Source organism: Prunus avium, chromosome 3 (genome assembly GCF_965620075.1).
Source record: "Prunus avium chromosome 3, drPruAviu1.hap1.1, whole genome shotgun sequence".
Classification (NCBI taxonomy): domain Eukaryota; kingdom Viridiplantae; phylum Streptophyta; class Magnoliopsida; order Rosales; family Rosaceae; genus Prunus; species Prunus avium.
The window spans coordinates 33,764,983-33,792,362 of NC_142286.1; the positions used below are offsets into that span (position 1 = coordinate 33,764,983).

General features: G+C 36.4%; 3 protein-coding genes and 1 pseudogene across 4 annotated transcripts; all 4 read left to right on the forward strand.

The window, feature by feature from the left end:
- The first annotated feature begins 1,865 nt into the window (after positions 1–1,865).
- LOC110764275 (lysM domain receptor-like kinase 3) lies at positions 1,866–7,664 on the forward strand (annotated as a pseudogene). Its single transcript, XR_015834389.1, has 11 exons — positions 1,866–2,864; positions 3,707–3,740; positions 3,816–4,036; positions 4,401–4,573; positions 5,075–5,164; positions 5,732–5,825; positions 5,914–6,065; positions 6,149–6,240; positions 6,791–6,929; positions 7,040–7,138; positions 7,225–7,664. The product of XR_015834389.1 is annotated as a lysM domain receptor-like kinase 3 (transcript).
- A 4,313-nt stretch (positions 7,665–11,977) lies between these two features.
- On the forward strand, positions 11,978–18,531 carry LOC110764274 (lysM domain receptor-like kinase 3). The gene is made up of 12 exons (XM_021967201.2): positions 11,978–12,806; positions 14,262–14,295; positions 14,411–14,415; positions 14,526–14,684; positions 15,053–15,243; positions 15,835–15,924; positions 16,576–16,669; positions 16,758–16,909; positions 16,992–17,083; positions 17,666–17,804; positions 17,933–18,031; positions 18,122–18,531. Exons 1-12 carry the CDS (start codon positions 12,194–12,196, stop codon positions 18,284–18,286), a joined length of 1,833 nt encoding a protein of 610 aa, XP_021822893.2. The 5' UTR covers positions 11,978–12,193; the 3' UTR covers positions 18,287–18,531.
- A 1,876-nt stretch (positions 18,532–20,407) lies between these two features.
- Positions 20,408–22,414, forward strand: LOC110764277 (ribonuclease 3-like protein 3). Its single transcript, XM_021967204.2, has 3 exons — positions 20,408–21,185; positions 21,691–21,834; positions 21,923–22,414. Exons 1-3 carry the CDS (start codon positions 20,760–20,762, stop codon positions 22,259–22,261), a joined length of 909 nt encoding a protein of 302 aa, XP_021822896.2. The 5' UTR covers positions 20,408–20,759; the 3' UTR covers positions 22,262–22,414.
- Positions 22,415–24,213: 1,799 nt separating this feature from the next.
- Positions 24,214–26,974, forward strand: LOC110764278 (indole-3-acetic acid-induced protein ARG7-like). The gene is made up of 2 exons (XM_088250399.1): positions 24,214–24,443; positions 25,631–26,974. Exon 2 carries the CDS (start codon positions 26,338–26,340, stop codon positions 26,617–26,619), a length of 282 nt encoding a protein of 93 aa, XP_088106525.1. The 5' UTR covers positions 24,214–24,443; positions 25,631–26,337; the 3' UTR covers positions 26,620–26,974.
- The last annotated feature ends 406 nt before the right edge of the window (positions 26,975–27,380 follow it).

The window sequence follows — 27,380 nt, forward strand, 5'->3', positions numbered from 1 at the left end:
CGGCACGCCCCGATAAATTAAATGGACTGGCTCGGCACGGCACGAAAATGTTAAAAGCACGAGTTTAAATGGGACGGGCCGGCCCGGCACGGCCCGTTTGACACCTCTAGCCCACAGTTGTGCTGCAGATGCTGTTGTGCCAAGTGTCATGCACTGGTGTCACATCGTTTTTTTTAAAATTCCAACAGTAACCCAAATCAACGATCCAAATTAAATTCAAGCTATTTTAATGGTAAAACAAAAAATCTACCGGCTGACTTTTAAATCTAACAATAATAATATTTTAAATTAATCTAAATCATATCCAACGTCAAAACTCACTTCAAGTGTTATAAATACCCACCTATTTATCAAATAAAATTATATTCATAGAATTTCAATTTTTTTAGGTTGATTTGTTCAAAAAAAATTAAATTATGAAGTTATTTAAAAATATTAAATGAAGAAAATTTATCCATAATTTTTTTTAAAAAATACTTAAACCATTCTTAAACAATTTAATAAAGTTGCAGACTTAAAATTTGAGTCTTATGGGTTGAGGGAATAAATGGTTTGAGTCCGGGTAAAACCCAAATAGTTACTTTTTGAATAGAGAAATTTTGGTTTTACAACTAAATGGGTTTGAGAAGGCTTGAGTAGAGACCAGCTGAGAGGGAAATGCAGCCGACGTGATGCATATGACTTGAGTGGAGCCCATACAATTTTTTTGTCAAAAAAATAATAATTTGTAGGCGTTGGGCTCCACTCAAGTCAGCGCATCACGTGGGCAGCATTTCCCTCTCATAGCGCCTACAATTGTTGGGCACTCCAGTGGAAATTCGTGGGACGCGTGGCAGCTCCCTATAAAGGAGTCGTTGAGATCAAACAACTCCTTTTGAATAAAGATTTTTTTTTGGACTTCATATCAGAATGTTGAGAAATAGGCTTGGGGTTGCAATTTGTCCCTCTTCCTTAGTGAAACATGAACCTGTGAAAATAGCTTCTGCCTCCCTAAACCCTAGCTTTTGCCTCCCTTAAGAAACAATCAAAGGTTATGTTTTATCTCATTTTCTTCCTTGCCCAATATAGATTCTTTTCTATACCTCAAATGTTATGTAATTTCAGGAGTTGGGTGTTGTCTGGGTTGAGTGTGATGGTTTTTGGGGTGGGGGAGGTTGGGATGGGGTTTGGGAAAGATGAGATGGGTCGGTGTTTTCTGGGTTTGGTTTGATGGTTATTGTTTTTGTTTTTTTTTACTTTTAAAAATATATTTGGTTTTAATATGTTTAATTAATTTTAAAATAAATAATCTTTTTATTAATTTTTTCCACATCAGCAAAAAAAGCCACACGAGAAGGCTACATCATCATTTAACAGATTGACTAATGGTACGATGAGAAAGCAACATAATTGATAAACTAACATAATTGATGAGGAATGCAAACAAAAGAATTACTTAATGGTACGACGAGAAAGCAGACCTCTGAATGACCTAAAAAAGGGTCATCAATCTCTTCAGCACCTCACATCCAGTAGCTGAAATTTAATTTGGGTGTTCATGCAACCTTTCTCTTACTATGGAACTTGATGGTTCGCTTAATTAAAACAAGCAATGAATATAGCTTCTTACAGAATTCACTGAACTGGAATAGAACCATTCGGACAACGTTTGTACTGGTTTTAATTTGGCAGCGTTTAGTAGACCGCAGGGGAAAATAACACATGTACAATATGTGACTTGATTTAACGGAAATTTTAACAGAATTAAGCTAAGTGGTAAATTGTAATATTTTATATAATTTATGTGATTAATAATAAAAATTAGAAGTACAGTAGTAATCATGCTGCACTGCCTAAAAAGAAAGTTCAGTTGGCATTCATTCACATGCCTAAAAGTTCGCCTTAAAAACTGCAAGATGTACAATTTTATCGAGAATTCCGTAATAAACAAAAGGGCCCAGAATGTCGTACGAAGCTCTTGTTGGACAGCCGTCGCAGTAAACTGGGGGGAAATGTTCCCTACCGTCGCTGACTGAGTCACTCTCTCCAGAAACCATCAACTCAAAACCGCGAGAAGGTTTTCACTTTACTGTCAGGCGATCACAGACGCTAAGTACGACAACGAAACACTAATTATTCCAGAATTTATTAATTTATTTGAAAATTATCTGCCTCATCACTCTCTGTTCCTGTTCGACTTCGATCCGAAACCAGAAACCCAGTTCTCGAATTTGGTTTTCTGTGACTTGGGTTTTGTTTTTTTTGGATCGTCCAGATGAGATTTCGAATTGGGCTGGGGTTCTTGGTGCTCCTCTCGCTTTGTTTCACAGTGAAATCCCAGTGCATCAGAAGCTGCGATTTGGCTTTAGCTTCTTACTTCGTATGGCCGGGCAGCAATCTCTCATTCATCGCCCGGGTTATGGAGACGAGCGGTTTGACCATCGCTAGCTACAACAAAGACGTGGTGCCCAACCGAGAGAGTGTTCAAGTTGGTAGGGTCAATATTCCTTTCTCATGTGAATGTGTAAATGGTAACTTTCTTGGGTATATGTTCGAGTACGATGTCAATTCAGGGGACACGTACCACACGGTTGCGGAGATTTACTTTTCAAATTTGACGACGGTTGAGGCCATGGAATGGTTCAATAGCTATTCTCCAACTAATATACCCGATTACCAATTATTAAACGTGTCTGTGAATTGTTCATGTGGGAATAGCGCGGTTTCTGAGGACTATGGTCTGTTTATCACGTACCCACTTCGGCCGGGGGAGACTTTGGCTTCGATTGCGCAGAATGTGCAGCTGGATGAGACTTTGTTGCAGAGGTATAACCCTGGTGTGAATTTTAGCCAAGGGAGTGGTTTCGTGTATATTCCTGGCAAAGGTACGAGTTTTTGTTCTTGATTTGAAAGGTTCTTGCTTGTGTTTTGAACTGTAGAGTTTTGATTCAGACATTTGAATAGACGTTTTAGGAATGCATGTGTTTGAATTTTATTACTAAATTAAGATGCCTTGACTCATATTTCAAATGTTCATGAGTACAGCACTAAAACCACAAACCTGTCACCAGACACCCATGACCCACCCCACTCACGGCAATCCCTTCCCTCCTTTAGGTTGATGCCATCAGAAGGAAAGGTTGCGTACAATTGATTAGAAAGGTCTCCTTTAGGGAGTGATAGCCAGAAATTTAGGAAAAAGGAAAATGTCAATTGCCAGACCGAAATCCAACAGGAAAAAATTTGGGGTGGACTTAAGAAATATAGTGTGATTTTTACAGAGTTTTTCAGGTTACCGGTACAAACCAGATAGTTTCTTTGTTTCCCTCTGTGAATAATGTTTGGTAAAGTGCTAGTTGGTATAATGCCTTCCTTTGGCTATGGACCAGGTGGGCATCTTGGCTGATGTATTGAACTGGTCAAGATTACAATAAAACAATAACTGTCTTGTTCTAAGATAGTCATTAATGATTAATATTAATGACAAGGTTTTTAGCTTAATTATCATCCTCTTTGTATCATTAATCCATTATCCATGATTCATTGATGCATGTGTCAAAATGCTAGTGAAAACATTGAGTTTTTTCAGGGTGGCCCGTGGCCCAAATGGTAATAAATACATTGTCACGAATAGTTAGTTGCATTACTCCAATTTCAATATAGTTTTGTAGAGGGCTAAAATATCAACTTCCCTCACATAAGGTCTTGTTTCTTTTTTATCTTGCAGATCCAAATGGAAGCTATCGGCCTCTGAAGTCAAGGTAGCTTCAACACCTCAACATGTTAACTGAAAATTGTTAATATTTCTGACTTTGATCTTTCTATCCATTTTGCAGCTCAAAAGGTATGGTCTTCTCCAAAAATTGGTTTCATGTTCATATGCCAACGTGCGAGGGTTTGGTCAGAAATCTCAATGCTACTTGGAGCTCATATTTTTCTTTTGTATAAGTAGGACTAGCAGGCGGAGTCATTGCTGGCATAATTGTGGCAGCAATTGCTGGAGTTCTGTTGTTGGCTGGTGTTGCATGTTTTGGATTTTACCGAAAGAACTGGCGTTGTATGTTACCTACTCCTCTCCTTGTATATTTTATCAAGATATTTGTGAATGGAAGTGTCCTTCAAAGATCTTTTTGGCGTCATCAAGTATCATTTTTAACTTTGACTCTTTGCAGAAACACCAGTTAGAGTTGCATTCATTTAGTCTTGTTAGTGGTTCATTTTTTGTTGAACAAATCGGAAACTTTTCTTTGTCTAATATCAATACCACTGACCTATATCTACTAAGTATTGTGCAAATTTGCTCTTGGAACTGAAAATTCATTTTATTTTACTAGTTGCTGCCCTCATACGCTCCATGGTTTTGGCACCAAATGGATATTGGACATGACTTGATTGATTTTTTCTTTTTGGGATTATCACAGATAAGCCTGAAGAATCAAATGGTGCTGCTCGTGTCCTAACAGGCATTAAAGTGCACAAATCAGTGGAGTACTCATATGAAGAACTTGCCAGGGCTACTGATAACTTCAGTCTGGCTAATAAGATTGGACAAGGAGGTTTCGGAGCTGTTTACTATGCAGAGCTGAGAGGCGAGGTTTGTTTCCTTTAATATTTTCGAGTATCATACGTGGATTGTAAAAGAAAATTTTCTCAAGTTGGATGGTGTTTTTCGCATTTAGTTGGATGGAAATGGACAAAGGATAGAGGGAAGGGAAGGGAAGGGAAACCTTTATTTATTTTTTGCCCAAATAAAACATTTCCGTCTGCAATGAATTTTCTAGTCCAAGGCAATTTTTTAGTCATCCGCTCATCAAGCCAATCCCGCAAGTCAACCATCGACTGAATCTGCTGCTACATGATTGTTGCCTATTCAATCCCTATAATCCATCATGTAATTTTATTTGACAGCAATATGTATATTTACATTCCCTTTTTGGTACCCATGTAATCAGTCAGACTTGTATATATTGACAGCAATATACATAAAACCATTGTGCAATTCTTCAATTCCTCTCTCTTCGCTTACTTTTCTAAATTATCATCTGTAGACCATGTTTTGTTTATGTCGCAATTTTTTATTTCACTCTCTTTGCAGAAAGCTGCAATCAAGAAGATGGATACGCAAGCATCAAAAGAATTTCTTGCCGAATTAAATGTTTTAACTCGTGTACATCATTCTAATCTGGTAATGACCTTATCTTTCCAAAAAATGACAATGTACATGAATCTTGAAAAATAATTACGAAGTAATTGGTGTTTCCTTTTCATTAGCAATTTTAATCCGCATATTTGCTTAACATATTTTTGAAAGAATTGCTGGAATTAACTTGAAGAAATTTTGTATGTCTATTTTTTATATATTTTAAAAAGAATCTCCTTTAATCTTTTTATCTCCAATCTCCCAATATAAGTTGAATTCCACATCACATCATAACAACTTAAGTTTTTGGGACTAGTGGTTGAGACTAGGTAAACCAACAAACTCTTATCTGGTTGCAAGTATGGCCTAGTGGCTCAGGAATCAGAGGTTAAGTATGTGATCAGAGATGTAAGTACTGGAAAGATAGCTGAACTAGGCAAAAGGATCTTATGAGATAAGTGCTGTAGTATATAAATGCTGCAATGCTATGTGTTTTGTTAATTATACCTAACTCAAATTTTGCATATACTAGTACTACAGTACTTGTAGCTGTTGCATAACGGATCTCTAAGACATGTGATTTTTCTCTAATCTTCTAGACAATTAATGTAGGTGCGCTTGATTGGTTATTGCGTTGAGGGCTCTCTTTTCCTAGTCTATGAATACGTTGAGAATGGAAACTTAAGCCAACATCTGCGTGGTTCAGGTTAGGCTGTGCATGATGGGGATTTAAGTGCTTCTTAGTGCTTCTGTATGCAGGAGAATGGTAATAATACCGTTTAATTTTTTTCCAGGGAGAGACCCACTACCGTGGTCTAATAGAGTGCAGATTGCCCTAGATTCAGCAAGAGGTCTTGAATACATTCATGAGCATACTGTTCCTGTTTATATCCACCGGGATATAAAATCAGCCAATATATTGATAGACAAGAATTTCCATGCCAAGGTTACTTTAGTGCCTCTATTTCCATTACGAACTTTTCAAAGCTTGTTCACATTGTTGCAATGAGATTTCCTCTTTTATTTCAGGTTGCAGATTTTGGATTAGCTAAACTGATTGAGGTTGGAAGTACATCACTCCCCACACATCTTGTGGGAACATTTGGATACATGCCGCCAGAGTAAGATATTTTTCTATTTTTCTGTTACATTATTTGCTACATCTCTAGCAAATTTTTAGCAAGAACAGATTGCCTTTGTTGCAATTTGGGGGAACCAAATCTGCTGGAAGGAGCCATTCTGATTCTTTTTCCTGCCATCATCCCCTGACCTGTAAGCCGATGGCTGAAGGGGCCTAAATATTGTGCACTTTTTTAGTAGACATATCTAAATTCAGATAAATATCCAGAGTGATATTCTGGGACTGAGTTCTACTTTGTCGATAGTCATTAGAGGTCTTTAGTTTGCCCCTGCTAGCTTTTGTCAGAGATAGGTCTTTAGGTGCTGCTATATTTATTTATATCTGGGTTTCCTGCTGGAATAGTAGGAAGGGTTCTGTTCTTCCTGCCCAATTCGTTTCCCTTACAAGTGGGTATTTTGATGTGTTTCGTATTCGATGTTATGCGGTAAGCTCATGCAGTAAACTCCTCTTAAGAGGAGCGAAAAGGAAAACTTAAGTTCTGCTATAGTCTGTGTAAATGTGGGTTTAACTCCTAACATGCTTGCGTACAGATATGCTCAATGTGGCGAAGTTTCTCCGAAAGTAGATGTTTATGCTTTCGGAGTTGTCATTTACGAATTGATCTCTGCCAAGCAAGCTGTTGTAAGGGCAGATAGTTCTGACTCTGAATCAAGAGGCCTTGTTGGTTTGGTTAGTTTTCTTGCCATCTCTTTAGCTCTTTTCAAGTTTATGTTGGGTTTCTATCTGGCAATGCACGAAAGCACATTAGCATACTTTTATTGTAATTTTTCTTTTTACAGTTCGAGGAGGTCCTTAATCAACCTGATCCTAAAGAAGACCTCTGGAAATTGGTTGACCCTGGTCTTGGAGACAACTATCCACTTGACTCAGTTCGCGAGGTGAAATAATTTCTCAGAAGAACAAAACATTATAATTTATCTCTACATATTGGTGTAAAAATAGTTATGGTGATTTTCTGGTGCAGATGGCTCAACTTGCCAAAGCATGTACGCGTGAGAACAAAGAACTGCGTCCAAGTATGCAATCTATTGTGGTCACCTTGATGACGCTCTCATCCTCAACTGAGGATTGGGATGTTGGATCCTTGAATGAAAATCAAGCGCTCTCATCCTCAACTGAGGATTTGGATGTTGGATCCTTCTGTGAAAGAGAGAGTCAAGCGTCAAGCGTCCATCTGATGTCGGGAAGTTAGAATCTACAAGTGCAATGTTGTGTTTAGCATTAGGAAGTTTCTTTTGTTTGAACATACTCAATATGAGATATTGATATAGGATATGGGTGAATTGTAGATTTAGGTAGATTAGCAGAAGCAAAAACAATGAAAAAACAGAAAATAGATGGATAAAGATGCCTTGGCTTCACACCAAAATTCCAATCACTGGAAAATAAACTTTAACTCAATAACTCAACTCTCATATCTGTCAAACCAAAAAAAAAACCTCTATCTTCATGAATCATAATGAATTACATGGGAGGGGTATTTAAAGCAAACTAAATAGTGTGCGTGAGAAACCCCTTCCCCCCTTCCTAGTATCATTTGTATTTATAAAAACAGTAACCTTAAAAACTGCAAGATCCGTAATTGTACGACAATGTTTTGTGAGAATTCTTTAATAAATGACAAGGACGAGAATGTCGTAGGGAGCTCTTAGTGAGAATTATAGACACTTTATATAAAAACTGAACAGCATCGGACTGTGTGTAAGAAAAAATGAAATTTATAATTACGAACTACAATTGTCAATAATGAGTTTTTATATTTTGAAAACATCGCATTATAGTTTCATTATCAATACAAGCAAACAAATCATTCTCAATATAAACAAGTAAGCTATCACTCAATCATTCATCCTCCATTCGATTGCAAAGTGAACTTTTCATAATATTCATGGCAGAAAATACTTTCTCCACCGAAGCAGTTGCAACAAGTAAAGTTAAGGCTAATGTCACAAGCAAATAGACATAATTAAATGTTCTATACAACCTTTTCTTCACCATTTTTCTTGCAAGACTACAAATCTTTTGCAATTGAGAAAAATTGTTCCTCGTCCGCATATGATGAATATACATATCAAGTTCATCTTCAAGTGCCAAGAGTTCTCGGGTAGAAGATTCAGCAAAACATAGTAGCTTTTGTGGAAATGTGCAATCCTTAGGCTGACAGGGTTCACACATTTCAACAAAGAATTGCAAGTTACAAATTGCATGTTATTCAATAAAGAAGTTGCAAATTGCATATTATTTCAGGAGGGATCACACATTTGAAATGACTCTCAAAGATTATATACTTTTATGTAGTTAACCTCTTCCTTATGTATATAATCTGAGCCAAAACGACATCTGTTTAAACAAAAAAGGAAAGCTTTAGTGGAACGACGCCACTGCGTGGCACGGACACATGTTTGTGGCCTTCAAACTCAACAATACGTGATTAGGGTTTTGGTTGCATAAGCACAGAACAAAAAGAATTTCTTGACCAAAAAAAGGACAAAAATAGGAAGAACAAAAGGAAATGTAGTGTTTATATGTTATTTTAATTTAGCACTGAGAAAATATGGAAAAAGTCGAGATGTTGTTGTGTAATAAGGTTGGGTATGACATCAAATCCAAGAGACTATAAAGGCATCTTTTACTAATTTTGTCTCAAAGTCAAAATCACTTGAGTGACTTTGCTTTCTTCCACCACCTTCTGTTGTCTGAAGTTTTTTTTCAAAATATAGCTCCGGTTGAGAGGGCCTGCTATTAGTAGTCAACCATTTTACAAATCCTCTGCTGCAGGTTTAGGACACTTGCTGGATCCAGGAAATTTTTCGTTTCATAAAAATGGTGAGAAAGGGTAAAACATTTATTTCCCATATATAAAACAAGGTCAATCTTATTTTCATATAATGGCAGACACTACTAGCCACTGCATTACCAACATCTATTTCATAGTTTCCCAATGGGTGCCAGCATATCTAAAGTGAAAGAATAATTTTCCGAGCTGCGGCTACATGAATACTCTATTATGATATCATATTAAAATGTGAGCTTCTATTATTCGATATGAGATATTCTCAACACGCTATATTCGGTTGTATTTCCTTATGCTATATATATATTCGGTTATAGTATTGATCCAACCCAGTGCATCATAACTTATCGATTATATATATTCAATAATTTATCTACGAACAGTTTGCATGGAAATAATGAGTCAAATGCAAGTTTCATTGAGAAAGTAACATACAGACAGACAAAAGAAGAAAGAAGAAATCTCATTGAGGCACACTTTGGTGGTAAAAAATCCACCAAATTTTCAAACTCACTATTGGGTCCGAGATTCCGAGCCCATGTTGCTTTTCGGATCCGGGCCCATAAGCAGTCCCTTTGGACCGTAAAAAGTGACAATTTTCTATAACTAACAACCATAACAAATGAGCAGCCTGTTCGGCCTATTTGACTTGATTGAAATTCTAATTTTCTTTTCGTTGTCAATTTAACGGTATGGGTTAACGGTCAACGGTCGACGTGGACGCCGGTCTTGGAAAGGCTATTTGCGTTTGGCTCACTTGAGCCGAGTCGAGGCGAGCCAAATTGGACTATTCTGCTGCTGTACAACTAGTTCAACTACAAACATCACATCATCCGCCAATTGTCCCGCTGTATTCGCTTATGAAAATATTTCCCTCGTTATTATGTAAGTTGGAACTTTTATATTTCTGTTAATAGCAGTGTGATAAACTGTAATTTTCAACGCTTTTTGAAAAACTCTTGAACACTTTTTAAGTAATATTCTCTTTGTTTATGTACTGTAATACTTATGTGCATGGTAAATACCAAATTTGTTACTTAAAGTTTGGTAGCAAATGAACAAATTGTGCAGGCGGAGTTGATTGGTAGGCTGGACCCTATCTGGTATACCTGTCTCATGACTTGGCTGCGGGTCTAGTTTGTCCACAAATTATTATTATGTTTGAAGCCTAATCTTCACTGGTGGGCTCCAAAAATTGACCTCCAGCCACAAAGCGCCTCTCAAGTTTGACAATACGGCATAAACTCCACAATTTTTAAACCTGTTTTCAACCCAAAATCCCAACAAATTAGGTGCTCAAAACTTTAACCAAAGGTCACTCTTAGGGCCCATTTCAGTATTTGAGTTGCATACGCAATTTAACTATGTATATTTAAATACAATTTGTGGCTGAAAGTTGTATAATGTAGTTATTTTAAGGTGCTGTTAAACGAATCTTAAAATTAACTGAGTACATCATACTACTAAACTATTGATTGAATTATTATTTTATTCTAATATAAAATGATCAAAAATGATATATTGAATTTTGAAACAAATGTAATTTTAATAAATACACCCCACTCACCATATTGAACCCTAATCAAACCTCAGCAAAAATTCTTACTTTCAAAAACCTTAGTATTAACTCCAACAATTTGTTTCATCGTTATTTAGTAATTCATTGATGCAAACAAGTCTCATGGATGCTTCGGACGTGTTGAGAGAGTCATCAAAAGAGGTATTAACTTTGTTGAATAGATTGATAATTTTGAATATTCCTTGGCATCTCAGATTAACTAACTGTTTCTTTTTGGGAAAGACTTCATCTTTTTCAATAGTGAAAAGGGTTGATCTGACTAAATCTGATTAGTTTAGTTAGAGGTGGGTCAAATTTGGAAAATAAATTGTTTGCCCTTATAGAATCTGTAGACAGTTTTAAAATAAAAAAATAAAAAAATCCATTTGTACAATTTTTGTTGGTCATATTGAATAAGTCAGAAGTTTTGATCTTTGAAATTATGTTCTGTATTTATCTGGTTTCTAACAAGTCACTGGTTTATGCTAAAGGTTAAACTTGGGGACAGACTGAGGTATTTCAAAGCTCGTGTTGATAAGAATGCTGAACTTGATCTTAACATAGCTGGATTGAGGGAAAAAATTGTGACGAGGAAGTGTTTTACCCAACAACTTTTATATTGAACTCTTAAATGAGTTTGGTGTTGTGTGATAGAGTGTATTAGGGTGTACCAGGAGTATTTTTGGTAATTAAATATGACGTACTTTGTTAATTTTATATTTTAATTTAAATATTAGAGTGTACTCAGATATAGAGTGTACACAAGTAGCTTTGAGTTCAAATTATTAAGAGCATTTATCCTGTATCCGATATCTTAGATTCGATTTCCCCCTCCCCAATATCAATTGTATTAAAAAAACGAAAAACCGTTATAACCCACAAAATTACCTTATTATAAGAGGAAGAGACAGTACACACGTATAAATAAGAATCCAATTAATCAATAGTTTAAATTCATAAATTCACAACTTACCATCTACGCACTTTTTTTGACGAGTGAGTGAATGTTTTATATAGTAAAGGGAAAAACATGGCTGGTTTTTGAAATCTAATAATATAAAAAGTTAACCTTAAAATGAAAACTGCAAGATCTAGAATTGTGCGACAATGTTATTGAGGATTCTTTAGTAAACGACAAGGCCCAGAATGTCGTAGGAAGCTCTTATTGGACCGCCGTCGCAGTAAAATCGGTGGAGAATGTTCCCTCCCTACTTTCGCTGACTGAGTCACTCTCTCTAGAAACAGTCAACTCAAAACCGCGGGAAGGTTTTATTTTTACTGTTAGGCGGTCACAGACGCTAAGTACGACAACGAAACACTAATTATTCCACAATTGATTAATTTATTTACAAAAATATCTGCTTAATCATTCCCAGCAGCTAATTCAATCAAAAGTACAAAAAACCCAGCAAGGCATAATCACAGACGCAGAAAAATAATCGAAGTATCAGTCAACGGTCCAAAACCCCCCCAAAGCATTCATCTTTCTCTCTGTTCCTGTTTAATTTCGATCTGAAACCAGAAACCCAGTTCTCGAATTTGGTTTTCTGTGACTTGGGTTTTGATTTCTGGATCGACCAGATGAGATTTCGAATTGGGTTGGGGTTCTTGGTGCTCCTCTCGCTTTGTTTCACAGTGAAATCCCAGTGCAGCAGAAGCTGCGGTTTGGCTTTAGCTAAGTACTACGTATGGTCGGGCTCCAATCTCACATTAATCAGTCATTTAATGGAGACGGACGAAGACACAGTTGTTAGCTACAACAAAGGCACGGTGCCCAACAAAGACAGTGTTATAGCTGATACAAAGATCAATATTCCTTTCAAATGTGAATGCGTAAATGGAAAATTTCTTGGCCATATGTTCGAGTACGATGTCAATTCCGGGGACACGTACGACAAGGTTGCGCAGACTTACTATGCGAATCTGACGACGGTGGAGGCCTTGACATGGTTCAATAGCTATATTCCAACTAATATACCCAATAATGCCAAATTAAATGTGTCTGTGAATTGTTCATGTGGGAATACAGCGGTTTCTAAGGACTATGGTCTGTTTATCACGTACCCACTTCGGCCAGGGGACACTTTGGCTTCGATTGCGCAGGCTGAGCAGCTGAATCAGACTTTGCTGCAGAGGTATAACACTGGTGTGAATTTTAGCCAAGGGAGTGGTTTCGTGTATATTCCGGGCAAAGGTACGAGTTTTTGTTCTTGATGAGAAAGGTTTTTGTGTTTTGATGCAGACACGTGATGAAGCATGGATACGCCAATTTAGTGGCGTATCCCGTATCGGATACTTGTTTGGATCCGATACACTTCGGATACGGTCCGATACGCATCGGATACGGTCCGATACGCATCGGATACGTATCGCAGTCAACGTATACGTTAGTTGACTAACGGATACGTGTATCCGACATTCCAGACACGAGTATCTGACTTTTCGGATACGTTCCTCCGGGCGAAGTTTGCCGTTGAGGGGCTGTTGAGGAGCCCCTGGGCGCTGCGTGTGATTAGGGGGAGAGAGAGAGAGAGCGGCGCGAGGAAGAAGAAGATGTCGACTGACCTAATTTTTGTTATCTCAAGTGACGACGTCGTTTGCTAAAACAGGATTTGTAATATATATTTTTTTACATAGATCTGTTTATGGGTTTGGGTCTTAAGCATTAGTATTAAAATGGGCTTTGGGTAATGATATGTTTGGGTGAAAAAAGCTATACATAGATCTGTTTAATAACCGTATCCACGACATATCGTATCCTAGTTTTTGGAAATTTATCGTATCCCCGTGTCATGTCGTATCATATCGCTGTATCTGTATCCATGTCCGTACTGCTTACGTGAAGTATCTAACTGAATTTCCAGAGTTGTTAAAATGAAAGGCATTTGGTTGTTTAAAAATTGAATATCGTGTTGTATAATTTGGTAGAAGCTTTAGGAATGCGTGTGTTTGAATTTTATTACTAAATTAGGATGCCTTGATTCATATTGCAATGTTAATGAGTGCAGTAGAATGATGCCATCAGAAGGAAAGGTTGCATACAATTGAATTGATTAGAAGAGTCTCCTTTATTGAAATCCAACAGGAAAAAATTTGGGGTGGACTTAAGAAAGAGAGTGTGATTTTTACTGAGTTTTTAAGGTTACCGGTACAGACCAGATAGTCAGTTCTTTGTAATGTCAAAGAAACATCTTAAATTGTTATTCGTAAGTTTGTTTCCCTCTGTCAATAATGTTTGGTAAAGTGCTAGGTGGTGTAATGCCTTTCCTGTGGCTATGGACTGGGTGGGCATCTTGGCTGAGGTTTTGAACTGGTCAAGAGAACAATAAAACAATAACTGTCTTGTTGTAAGATAGTCATTAATGATAAGGTTTTTACCTTAATTATAGTCATTAATGATAAGGCTTTTAGCTTAATTATCATCCTCTTTGTATTATTAATCCATTGTCCCTGATTCATTGATGCATGTGTCAAAATGCTAGTGAAAACATTGAGTTGTTTCAGGGTGGCCCAAATGGAAATAAATACAGTGTCATGAATAGTTAATTGGATATCAAGTTTTTGGGGAACTATGAAGCATTACCTCAATTTCAATATAGTTTTGTAGAGGGATTAAATATCAAGTTCTTGTTTCTTTTTTATCTTGCAGATGAAAACGGAAGCTATCGGTCTCTGAAGTCAAGGTAGCTTCAACTACCTCAACATGTTAATTGAATTATTATTACATCTTGTTTTCCTCTCTGTCTTCCGAAAATTGTTAAGATTTCTGAGTTTTATTTCTTTCTGTCCATTTTGCAGCCCAGGTGTTATGACCTTCTCCAAAAATTGGTTTCATGTTCATATGCAAATGTGAGAGGGTTTGGTTAGATACTCAATGCTACCTGGATCTCATATTTTTCTTTTGTATAAGCAGGACTAGCAGGTGTAGCCATTGCTGGCATAAGTGTGGCAGTAATTGCTGGAGTGCTGATATTGGGTGGTGGTGCATATTTTGGATATAAACGAAAGAACAAGGTGGATGCAAAATTGCTCTTAGCAACATCTGATGATCAGTCTTCTCAGAATGGGCGTTGTATGTTACCTACTCCTCTCCTTGTACCTTAATTTGTAGATACTTGTGAATGGAAGAGTTCTTCAAATATCTTTTTGGATTGATCAAGTATCTTTTAACTCTGACTCTTTGCGGAAACACCAGTTAGAGTAGCTGACTAAGGCCCATAATTTATGATGTCATCCTTCTCATTTAGCATTCATTTAGTCTTGTTAGTGGTTCATTTTTGTTGAACAAACTGGAAACTTTTCTTTGTCTAGCATCATTTTTTTGCACGTAATTGCAAATAACTTATTTTATTTTACTAGTTCTTGCCCTTATACACTCCATGGTTTTGGCACCAAATGGATATTTGACATGACTTAATTGATTTTTTCTTCTTGGTCTAGCCCTTGGGATTACTACAGATAAGCCTGAAGAATTAAATGGTGCTGGTCGAGGCCCAACAGGCATTTCCGTGGACAAATCAGTGGAGTTCTCATACGAAGAACTTTCCAGGGCTACTGATAACTTCAGTCTGGCTAATAAGATTGGACAAGGAGGTTTCGGAGCTGTTTACTATGCAGAGCTGAGAGGCGAGGTTTGTTTCCTTTAATATTCTCAAGTATCATAGCGGACTGTAAAAGAAAATTTTCTCAAGTTTCATGGTGTTTTTATCCTTTAGTTGGATGGAAATCTTATGGGGACTAGGACTATTATGTAATTCTTTTAGGTTGAAGAAAGTGAAAGTTTTGATATATAATCAAATAATTAGCATGTTTTTGAGAGCTACTTCATAAAAGACATAGCTGAATACATAAAACTACTTTCCCGTGACTATAATCTACTTTGCTCTGAATTTTCTAGTCGAAGGGAATTGAACACGTAAGTTGGAAGAGAGATTTATCAAATGAGTGAAAACTAGCTCAGAGTGTCAGACAATGTATTTTCATTTGCTTAGATTAAAGATGAAAGTGTTTCCATTTACAACATTCCTACTCCAATTTCCTGATCCTGGGAGTTGTGAAACTGTGCCTTAATGCACATTAGCATCTATTCTACTTTGCTAATTCGCTAGTACTATTTATGAGCTAATGTGTGAGCATTAGCATCTCTAGACCATGTTTTGTTTATGCTGTAATTGTTTATTTCTTCTCCTAGAAGTCCAACCCCCATAACTCTCTCTTTGCAGAAAGCTGCAATCAAGAAGATGGATATGCAAGCATCAAAAGAATTTCTTGCCGAATTAAATGTTTTGACTCGTGTACATCATTTGAATCTGGTAATGAACTTATCTTTCCAAACAATGACAATGTACGTGGATCTTGCAGAAGAATTATGAAGTAATTGATGCTTTCTTTTCACTTAGCAATTTTAATCCACATATTTGCTTAGCATATTTTTTACTAGAAGAGCTTTTGTATGTGTCTATTTTTTGATACATTTTGAAAAGAATCTCCTTGAATCCTTTTATTTCCAATCTCCCAATATAAATTGGATTCCACATCACATCGTAACAACTTCAAGTTTTTGGGACTAGTGGTTCAGACTAGGTAAACCAACAAACTCTTATCAGGTTGCAAGTATGGCCTAGTAGCTCAGAAATCAGAGGTTAAGTATGTGATCAGAGAAATTTATTTTATGTAAGTACTGGAAAGACAGCTGGACTAAGAAAAAGGATGTTATAAGATAAGTGTGTTAGTATATAAATGCGGCAATGCAATGTGTTTTGTTACTTATACTTAACTCTGATTTTGCATTTATAGAAATACTATTATGAATAAATTTAATGTTCTCTGAGAAGAATTTTTACGAGTTAGTTGTCCATTTAATCTAGTTGTGAGGTTATACTAGTACTACAGTACTTGTAGCCGTTGCATAACGGATCTCTAAGACGTGTGATTATCTCTAATCTTCTAGACAATAAATGCAGGTGCGCTTGATTGGTTATTGCGTTGAGGGCTCTCTTTTCCTAGTCTATGAATACATTGAGAATGGAAACTTAAGCCAACATCTACGTGGTTCAGGTTAGGCTGTGCATGATGGGGATTTAAGTGCTTCTTAGTGCTTCTGTATGCAGGAGAATGGTAATAATACCGTTTAATTTTTTTCCAGGGAGGGACCCGCTACCGTGGTCTAATAGAGTGCAGATTGCCCTAGATTCAGCAAGAGGTCTTGAATACATTCATGAGCATACTGTTCCTGTTTATATCCACCGGGATATAAAATCAGCCAATATATTGATAGACAAGAATTTCCATGCCAAGGTTACTTTAGTGCCTATATTTCCACTATGAACTTTTGAGAGCTTGTTCACATTGTTGCAATGAAATTTCTCTTTTATTGCAGGTTGCAGATTTTGGATTAACTAAACTGACTGAGGTTGGAAGTATATCACTCCCCACACGTCTTGTGGGAACATTTGGATACATGCCGCCGGAGTAAGATATTTTTTCTATGTTCTTTTAACTCTTTATCTGCTACATCTCTAGCAAATTTTTAGCCAGAACAGATTGCCTTTGTTGAAATTTGGGGGGACTAAATCTGCTGGAATGACCTATCGTAAGCTGAATGAGTGGCTATTCTGATTGCCTTTTTTTTTCCTGCCATCATCCCCTGACCTGTAAGCCGATGGCTGAAGGGGCCTGAAGATTGTGCATTCTTTAGTAGACATACGTAATTCTAAAGATAAATATCTAGAGTGGCTGATTGCTACTTTGTCAAATGTCATTAGAGGTCTTTAGTTTGCTCCTCCAGCTTCTGTCAGAGATGCAAAAGGTCTTTAGGTGCTGAGATATTCATTTATATCTGGGAATATAGAATCCTGCTGGAATAGTGAGAATGGTTCTGTTCTTCCAGCCCAATTTGTTTCCCTTGAAAGTTGGTATTTTGATGTGTTTCCTATCTGATGTTGGGCTGTATGTTGATGCAATTAACTCCTTCTAAGAGGGGGGAAAAAGGCAAACTTAAGTATGCTATAGTCTCTGCAAATATGGGTTAACTCCTAATATTTTTGCGTACAGATATGCTCAGTATGGCGAAGTTTCTCCCAAAGTAGATGTTTATGCGTTTGGAGTTGTCATTTACGAATTGATCTCTGCCAAGGAAGCTGTTGTGAGGGCAGATAGTTCTGGCTCTGAATCAAGAGGCCTTGTTGGTTTGGTTAGTTTTCTTGCCATCTCTTTACTTAAATAAGCCAATCTAGCTCGTTTCAAATTTATGCTGGGTTTCTTTCTGGCATTGCACGAAAGCACATGAGCATATTTTTATTGTAATTTTACTTTTTACAGTTTGAGGAGGTTCTTAATCAACCCGATCCTAAAGAAGACCTCCGGAAATTGGTTGACCCTGGTCTTGGAGACAACTATCCACTTGACTCAGTGCGCAAGGTGAAATAATTTCTCAGAAGGGAAAAAAAACATTATAATTTATCTCTAGATATCAGTGTAAAAATGACCTATGGTGATTTTCTGGTGCAGATGGCCCAACTTGCCAAAGCATGCACGCATGAGAATAAAGACCTGCGTCCAAGTATGCGATCTATCGTGGTTGCGTTGATGACGCTCTCATCCTCAACTGAGGATTGGGATGTTGGATCTTTCTATGAAAATCAAGCTCTGGTCAATCTGATGTCGGGAAGGTAGAAATCTAGAAGTGCAATGTTGCTTGTGTTTAGGATTAGGAAGTTTCTTTTGTTGTGAACACACGGAATATGAGATATCATAGACATTGTACATGCATAAATAATTGAGCATCGTGGGAGTCTTTTGTAAATTGTATATGTCACGTAATGTATCAAATGAAGAGACAAAAGTTCCTTTGAATCTTGCCCTCGAGAAGTTGGGTTTTTAGTGCAAGTGGCAAAAGCGTGGTAGGATTGTGGAGTTTTCATCTTGTTGAAAGTATGGTAGGATTGTGAAGTTTTCATCTTGTTGAGAGTAAAAAGAAAACCATCTTATTTTTTCATATACAAATCTGTCCATTCTCATGCGAAAACATGAATTCTATAATGAAAAAGCGTAATGCTTTGCATTAATTCCAAAAAAGGAAGCGTATTATGGTGGTAATAAAACCAAAAAGAAAAACAGAGCATATGGATTTACTGGTTTTCCTTGTGAAAATGGTTTGCGTGCAAAAGAAAAATATGAAAGCCATCAGATGGTGGGAAATCTTCTACTTTTTAATTGCTGTTCTTCAGGGTTTGATTCCCTTTTCTTTTTGGGGGGTTCGAAGAAAATGTCTGTGCATCTTGAAATACTAAGCCTCTAATAATGATTTGATTGGGACTGGGGTTGGTGATTGGTTCTCTCCAATGGTAGTAGCAAACTAATCTTCAAATTATAGTTTGTTGATCTACATGGCAATTTGAAAAGGTTTATTTGCTACATCGATAATTTATGCCATAACAGACTCTTCAATTCAATTCATGCACTGTTATAGAAAAGAATGAAAAATACGAAAACATGTGTATAATGTCTATTTATTTGTGCAAGTTTTTAATGTTTTCAAGATAAGTTTTGTTTTTTCAAACTAAAATGAAATGTTTTAAAGAGTCAAAGTCAACTTACCAATCCTAAAGAGAGAGAAAGATATTACACTTTTGATTCATTGAGTTTGACAAAGGCTGTTGGAAAGACTTTTGATGATGTGACTTCCCTATTTTAATACTCCAAAGTTGTTGAATAAGCTATTGGTGATGCTCGATGCAATCATCTAGCATGCACCTCATGCAAAAATTGAGAGCAAAAATGATTGATTTTCATTTCGAAATCTTTTATTTACTAGAAGCAACATGCATAATCATGGCTTTGATTTCCGTAGAAACAGTAATGTTATTCTTTGGCTCCAAGCAACATGAATCATGATGGTCATGACTTGACTAGAGAGTCTGAAAAGTATGTGATGTCATTTCTAGATTCTTCGTTTTCTTTATTCATTCATTCTATTTCTTGAGCCACAAGACTGCACTTTGATTATTTGACCGGTGGCCATTCTAGATACCCTTTTTGTCTACTTTCACTGCTCAGACTCTTTCCCTGGTGACCAATGAATATAGTTCAGGGCCATTTTGTGTGATTTAGCCATTGAATTTCCAACTCTGCCGTGCTCTACTAGAATTGGTCAAGCTGACTTGCTGGCATGGTATCCAAAACCAGACATAAATCTAAGATCCTGAATCCCAAATCCATTTGGAGAAGAAAAGAAAAATATTCCAGCTTGGCAACTTGGCAATATACAAATTCCAGATTGTGATAATGTCATAATTCAAGGTTTGGTAACCAAAAACAATTAATGCGATTCACCTACTCCAAAAATCAAGTCTCATACACTAGGGAGGCATTATATTCGAGAAGCATGTTATCTAAGATACTACTAGTTAAAGACAACAATGATTTTCACAATTCAAGATTGTCTTCTCCCCTCCTAGCATAAATGTGGGTCTCCATGTAATGTTTTTATTTTATTTTATATACAAGCGATATTTAAGAGAACAAATGATGTTAACCGCTTCAACAACAAACTCCTTCTTTATGTAATGTTAATATATGCATAACTCATTATTGTTTGAATTAGACAAAAATAAATGTCAACTCATACGATTACACATTTATACATGGTAGGAGAAGAAAAGAATGGTGTATGTGCCGATTATATATAAATATAACTAACGTAACTAAGCACCGAAAGTTATTTCAACTTACGAGGTGACCTTAAGAAAACGAGATAACAACATCAATAGAGAAACATTTTTCCCTTGAAGAGAAATCACAACTTTTAAGATATTGGATGTACTTAAGTAATCGATATCTCCTCTGTGAGAAGATTATCCATTTTAACCAAATGTGTCAAAATTCAGTTTCCTCTTCTGCCGTCCAGCAACCGCATATCTTAATCACCAATAACCGACATATATTGCCAAAGCCGCCTATGATATTTCCTTGTTAGCTCCCAGCCTCCTAATCCTAGTATTAATATATTCCAAATCTAATTGCCAAATTATATCACATAAATAAAGGCGTGCCGACCATTTATGTATATAAACCAAGTGGTTTGCAGCAAATCTCCACGCTTCATAATCTAATCTATATATATATCTCCTCTCATGACCTGTTGTTCATGCCAACCATGGGAGCACAAGCAGAAGAATATCAAACACTTCATATGAACGAAGTCTTGTCTTCAGAGGCTGAAAAGTCAACGACGTTGACTGATGAGGAGGCTCAGCCAAATCTTGAAGAAGTGGAGAAGATCATAGGCTATAGCTTCAACAACAAGGTTTTGTTAAAAGAAGCTTTTACACATTCTTCTTTTGTGTCCATAGAGTGCTCTGCCTCTTCTTATGAGCGTTTGGAGTATGTTGGGGACGCTGTGCTCAATTTGTTGTTCAGCAGAGAACAATACAATTTGTACCCGGGCTTGCCACCGGGCAGGTTGACCCGGCTCCGGGCGGCCAATGTCGATACCGAGAAGCTTGCACGTGTGGCTATCAAACACGGGTTGCACCGCTACCTGCGGCACAAGAAACCCTTGCTTCAAGAACAAGTAAGTGATGATAGGGCAGTAAAAGCTTAAAACTCTTGGATCCTATATTTTCTATTGGACATGGATTTTGATGATAATCTATGTCAATTTTGATAAGTGCTAATGGTGCTTTTGTAGGTATCAACAAGGAAAGTTGAATTAGATAACATGTAGTTGTTGAAAATATTCGTATGGAATTTTGTTTAGTCAATTTAATTGCCGTGATTAGTATATTAATATCTTCAACGATTAGGTTTCTTGTCTTAATCTGCATTATTGGCTTATACGGCATGACTTTAAGGCATGGGAGTCTCAAAAAACCACAAGTCACAATCTTATAGTCGTTATAAATATGTTTTTGGGTTCTAGAATTTGCTAGATACTTTGAAATTTTGTGCTTGTTAATTTCATGGCTATTGCCAACCCTGCACGTTGTTTGATGTGAACCTAATTGTTTTCTTTCTAAGGAACAAAACTTCAAAATTTTGGATTTGTTATCATCAACAGTTGTGTTGAAAATTTACAGATTCGAGAATTCACCCGAGCGATTTCGCACTATCCACTGCATTCCAATGGTCTCGTAGATGCTCCAAAGAACCTTGCAGATATTGTTGAATCAACAATTGGAGCAGTTTTCATGGACTGTAACTCAATTGACACTGTGTGGGAGGTCTGCATTCTCATGTCCTCATATTTGTTTCATATGTTTGTTGTTAAACCATTCTCACTAGAATGTCTCGTCTTTTTCAAAAAACTAGGCGTTTAAGGATTTGCTGGAGCCGATAATAAATCCGGGGACGATAAAGACGCATCCTGTTACACAGATTTATGAAATATGCCAAAAGAACAATCTCAAACTTCGGTTTGTAGATTTGTGGGAGGAAAGCCAGACGGTTGAGGTTTTCATAAACAATGAGATTGTTGGAAGAGGTACTTATAGTCTTAGAAAGGAAGTTGCACATAACAGAGCAGCAAAAGATGCACTGGACAACATTTGGAAAGTTTTAGGTGAGGAAAAAGAAAATGCCCAAGACCAAGACCAAGAGGCAAATTGTCAATCTGATGAACTACCTGAAATGAAAAATCTTAATGTATAGCCTCTAACTGTCATGGACTGGATTAAATTCTGGAACTGTCTTGGATTAGCTTGGATTGGACTAAGCTGGATTAAGTACTGACCTACGTTTGGTGATGAGTCGGACTAAGAAGTTGGATTGTAAAAATAATGAAGGCCTATGTTTGGTGTTGTGTCGGACTAAAAAATAAATATTGTAATATTTAAATTTAATTAAGGATTTTGATATTTTTTTAAAAGGCTTTCTGATATCATTTTTAAAATAATAATATGTAAGCTATTTTCAAGTGTATTTTTGTTAATTTATGTTCTAAAAAAATAATTGAAACAATAATAAAATTCTATTAAAAAAAACTAAATAATAACATCATAGTAGATATAAACAATTAATAAATAAAATTTAAGCTAAAATAATTAATTAATTATAAAATAATAAAATATTTGAGAAAACCACAATTATCTTCTCTTCTTCCTCTCCCCGTCAACTCACCACCTACTATCCTCCTCAAACCCATTTGCCTACCTCCCCAAACCACAGCTCAGGCCATGCTTTCCACAAACACAACCATGCCTCTTCAACCAGATGAGATTTCGAATTGGGTTGGGGTTCTTGGTGTTCTTCTCGCTTTGTTTCACCCTAGCGCCATTCAGTGCAAGATCAGCTGGATAGCTAAATCAAGTTCTCACATTGTCCACTAGAAAAATCTTCTCAGCAATCCCACAGTTATAAGTATTGACAAAAATTATCAAATTTCATTATTATTCTATGAACCATTGTGTATGTTTTATATTTTCCCTTTGAGATTTTCTATTTAAACCCCACACTTCTCTTAGTTCACCCCATCTTTTAATTTAAATTTTCACAATTTCTAAGAAAACCCCACTATCTTCCCAAACTACCCTTAAATACACCCCAAATTGAAAAAAATAAGAAATAAAAGAGATTTTCTATTTAAACCCCATAATTTTCTTTGTTCACAGCAGAAAAAAAACACAAACAAATGGAACCCCCCAAACCCGTAATTTAATACTTTCTAAAGAAAGAGAACAACTTTACCTCTCTTCAAGTAGAGGAGTTTGTAGAACATTTTGTCTTGATCTGATCCAATTTATACTTTACCTCTGTCTTGATCCAATTTAAATAGGATGTAGAAGAGTTTGTATTTTTCTAAAACTTAATATGAAGAGTGGTGGGGTGTGTGTATAGATGTACTAGGGTTAATTATTAAGTTGGATGACATTTTTTGTCTTTTTTCACAATAATAAAACTTACAGCTTAATGATTTAAGTATTAGAGTGAACAAAGAAAAGTGCGGGGTTTAAATAGAAAATCTCTTTCCCTTTTCCTCTGTGATACATCTCCGCCTTTATTTCGATTTTTTAATCTTAAAAAATCTAAATTAGGTCTATAGAAACTCAAAAATTCTCAATCTAGCAAAAATTGAAAATTTGAACACAATGAATGAGGAATTATTCACTAGTTCAGAACTAGATTTCATATCTAACATACCTGGAACTTTAATGCAATTGAATTATTTAGTGGAGCAAAAACTGGTACTAATATCCCCAAAATCCAAAATCCAATTGAAGAACAAAAAACATAACTTCCTCACCAACCTATCACGGTTTTGGATTTTTTTTTTCTTGTTCATAGGTGTTAGATGTAACTGGTTTCTCTTTATCTCTCTCATCGCATTCATCACGTGAACTGATAAAAGAAATGGTTTGATAGGTACATCACGACTGTATTTTACAATGCGTGGAAAGCATGCAAGAATGCCAACCCAATTGTCCTTATCCTTCCTCATGAAAATTGCCAAAACATGCGGTGAAACAACTACAATGGCACACAAATTCCTCACCATATGGAAACCACGGGCACTATAGGTTGTTTTCTTGAACTTATGTACGTACCCTTGGCTTCCCTATAAATAAAGGTCTCTAAATCTTGAGAGCATAATACACTCTTAGAATTGGCTTACTTGAAATGGGAGATAGGCCTCCCAGAGGCCAATGGAGATGGGTGGTTGGGAAGGATCCTCATAATTTCTCTACATTTTCTTAATTGAAGACTAAGGAGGTGACATAACAGGGGCTCCCTCCCATGCCACGCATTTCTATTGCTTTTGGGGTTCTCTCCCTTTTCCTTTCTTCCCGGCCGGTTGAAATTTCAATCTCTGCCTGTTCCATAACTATATATGCAGGTATTTCTAATTTTTTCCATTAATTTGTTATAATTTATTTGTCAAGATATATTTCCTAATCACAAAGTATTTAACTACTAATAATGACACTTAATTTTACCCTCATGCACTCCGAATTGGATATTTCCGGTGATAGGATTAGGGCTGGGCATTCAGATCGGTAACCCGGTCAAACTACCCAAACTAAACCGATGGTTTGGGTTGGTTTGTTTGTTTTTTTTCATTTTTTTTGGTTATCGGTTTGAATCCAAACTAAACCGAAATATATAGTTCGGTGTACGGTTTGCAATATCCAAAACCACGGTTTAACCAAACCAAATCGATGATATTAAAAAAATATTATATATTATATTATATATTATTATAATATATATAATATTATTATAATATATCTATATATATAAAGCAAAAGGCAGAGAATAGTGAAACATTCAAAACACCAGAACATGCCCTTGGTTAATACAAACATTAAGAATTGAAATTATTAATCAAATAAGGATAATATGGTAAATTCACACTTTTTATATTTAAAAAATTGAAATTAAAAGAAAATTCATATAATGGATCCTATTTTTATGGAACACAACTACCCATTCTCTTTTTTAATTCTAAAATAAATTTAAATTTTTTTTAAAAAAGCCTCTCGCAAGCTCGGAAGCGCGTGCGGAGAGGCTATAGGACTCCAAGTACCCAATCACTTCAATGCCCACAAGCCACGCTATAGGACTCTGGCAATTACAATGCTCTGTGTAAGTTCTTATAAGCAGTTATATCTTTCAACTTTGTTTTCCCTGTGGGACTCTAGCATCTGAATTTTAAGAGTCAGAGCTAGCTCTATATTCTTACCATGCCTGTTGAAGCTGTACGCGCCATGTACATGCCCTTGATCAAGATAGATCGTGCTTTGCGCTCAGATACAAATACATGATAAAACAGAAGACTCATCATAAATTAAATATTAGGTTGTGAGCTATATTAGTTCTGTCACAAAATCTTTTAAGAACTGTTAGCACATGAGAGCTGCATAAAGCTAACTCATTTCTATTGTAATCAGGAATCAGTTTCGTTTCTCTCTAAAACCCAAAAAGATTTAAGAAAAACACAAACAGTAGATTTCATGTTTGTAAAGACTGAGGATTTGAATTGTTTATGGGATCATCAGTGTGTATTTGTGTGTGTATATATAGATGAAAGGGTGCGTAGAGGAAAATATCTGAAATGTGGACAGAGTTTAATGGAGACAATTGGGTGGGGATTGGAAAGAGGCATAAGCATTTGAGGGATCACATGGTCTGTTTTCCATCTCAATCTCAAGAACTTGGTTGTTATTAAGTCTGTATGTTTGTTGGAGAACATGATCCCCAACAATTGTTTGGACACCTACAAACTTTTTATATGTGGATAGAAAAGACTTCTTTGAAGTACAAAACAGGCTTCAGACATATCCGTCCATAGATTAGCAATGTTTAGACCACATCAATCTTGTAATTATATATTACTTACATATGTATGCATTACCTGCTAAGTGTCCAATAGATTAGCAATCTTCAGACCAAATTACTGGATGAAATAAGACGTAGGGAACGGTGTTTGTACATAGGGATACAGTTTGGTCATTTGTATGTGGAGATGCTTTATGTGAGTAGGAAGACAACCCATGTTCTGTTTTGATTTCTCACAAGCTAGTATCCTTCAATGGAACCCATCTCCGCTCCTCGAGACCACTCATTTCATGTAGCAGGCCATACTCTTTCATCTATATATACACAAGAGATCTGGTTCATAACCAGCAACACAAGTCTCTCTCCTTGCCAAGCATCAAAGTCTTCTCTGTTTCCCAAGTCCTCTGAATTCTTTTTCTTGTTCTAATTTTCCACTTGAGAATATAAAAACCATGGGATTCCGGTTGCCAGGAATTGTTAACTCCATGAAGGGTCTAAACAAGGCTGCTACTTCAAAGACCTTAGACATCCCAAAAGGCTATTTTGCAGTGTATGTTGGGGAGAGCCAGAAGAAGCGATTTGTGGTTCCAATATCATACTTGAATGAGCCTTTGTTCCTGGATTTGCTGAGTCAAGCAGAAGAAGAATTTGGATATGATCATCCAATGGGTGGTATCACAATCCCCTGCAGTGATGAAAACTTCATTCATCTCACTTCCCGCTTAAGTGTATGAATGAAGGCAAATGAAGTGAATCTGGTTCATATCCAAATCAGCCTCAGTTCGATCAGAAGAACTCGCCATGTCAAGATGAAGTAGAGGCTGTGATTGATCATATGCACATTTTTCTGTTGCTTATGAATCTGGGAAGCCTTCTTTGATGGTCAAACTGCTTGTGAGCTGAGCACGAAAATGCAAAATTTGTGGAGCAGTCGAATGACGATATCATGAACTCTCGAAGACTATTGACCCCAAATTCATAACTCCCTTGAACTCGATGACAAGAAGATTTGTCTTTTAAGTCATGTACAATTCTAGATGTTTTGTTCTCCAGGAAACATGAGAAAATATAATATATTTTGATTCCTCATACTTTATTGTCTCATTTTTCAGTAAGTTATTATCTAATATTGTAGCCAGTTGCCTCATATAAAAACGAAATCTGGAAGTAGACCAAATTTGAACATCTCACAATCCCCAAGTTGAAGATGGCCTCCTTTCCCAATAAATTATCAGATACAGATACAGCCAAATATTCTGATTTTCTGCCCAATGAATTTGAAGATGGCTTGTATTAGAAGTAGTTGTATCCAGTGGTTGGACAACCAAATGCCTTTCAATAGCTGAGAAGTTTATAAACTTATTATCCACAAATTTTCAAAGTTTTATATAAAATTTCAAGGATTTTCTGGAATTTTGGGGGCCACAATCACTTCAAGTCCATATGTGACTCCACCTCTGCAGGTGACTATGTTATTGTGAGAGAAAAATATACA

Excerpts from the sequence above, each read along its gene's own strand:
- LOC110764274 (XM_021967201.2), top strand. The coding sequence starts at position 12,194 with ATGAGATTTCGAATTGGGTTGGGGTTCTTGGTGCTCCTCTCGCTTTGT. Across the intron at positions 15,925-16,575 it reads GTGTACATCATTTGAATCTG|GTGCGCTTGATTGGTTATTG; the intron begins GTAATGAACTTA and ends CAATAAATGCAG. Across the intron at positions 16,670-16,757 it reads CCAACATCTACGTGGTTCAG|GGAGGGACCCGCTACCGTGG; the intron begins GTTAGGCTGTGC and ends ATTTTTTTCCAG.
- LOC110764277 (XM_021967204.2), top strand. The coding sequence starts at position 20,760 with ATGCCAACCATGGGAGCACAAGCAGAAGAATATCAAACACTTCATATG. Across the intron at positions 21,186-21,690 it reads AACCCTTGCTTCAAGAACAA|ATTCGAGAATTCACCCGAGC; the intron begins GTAAGTGATGAT and ends GAAAATTTACAG. Across the intron at positions 21,835-21,922 it reads CAATTGACACTGTGTGGGAG|GCGTTTAAGGATTTGCTGGA; the intron begins GTCTGCATTCTC and ends TCAAAAAACTAG.
- LOC110764278 (XM_088250399.1), top strand. The coding sequence starts at position 26,338 with ATGGGATTCCGGTTGCCAGGAATTGTTAACTCCATGAAGGGTCTAAAC.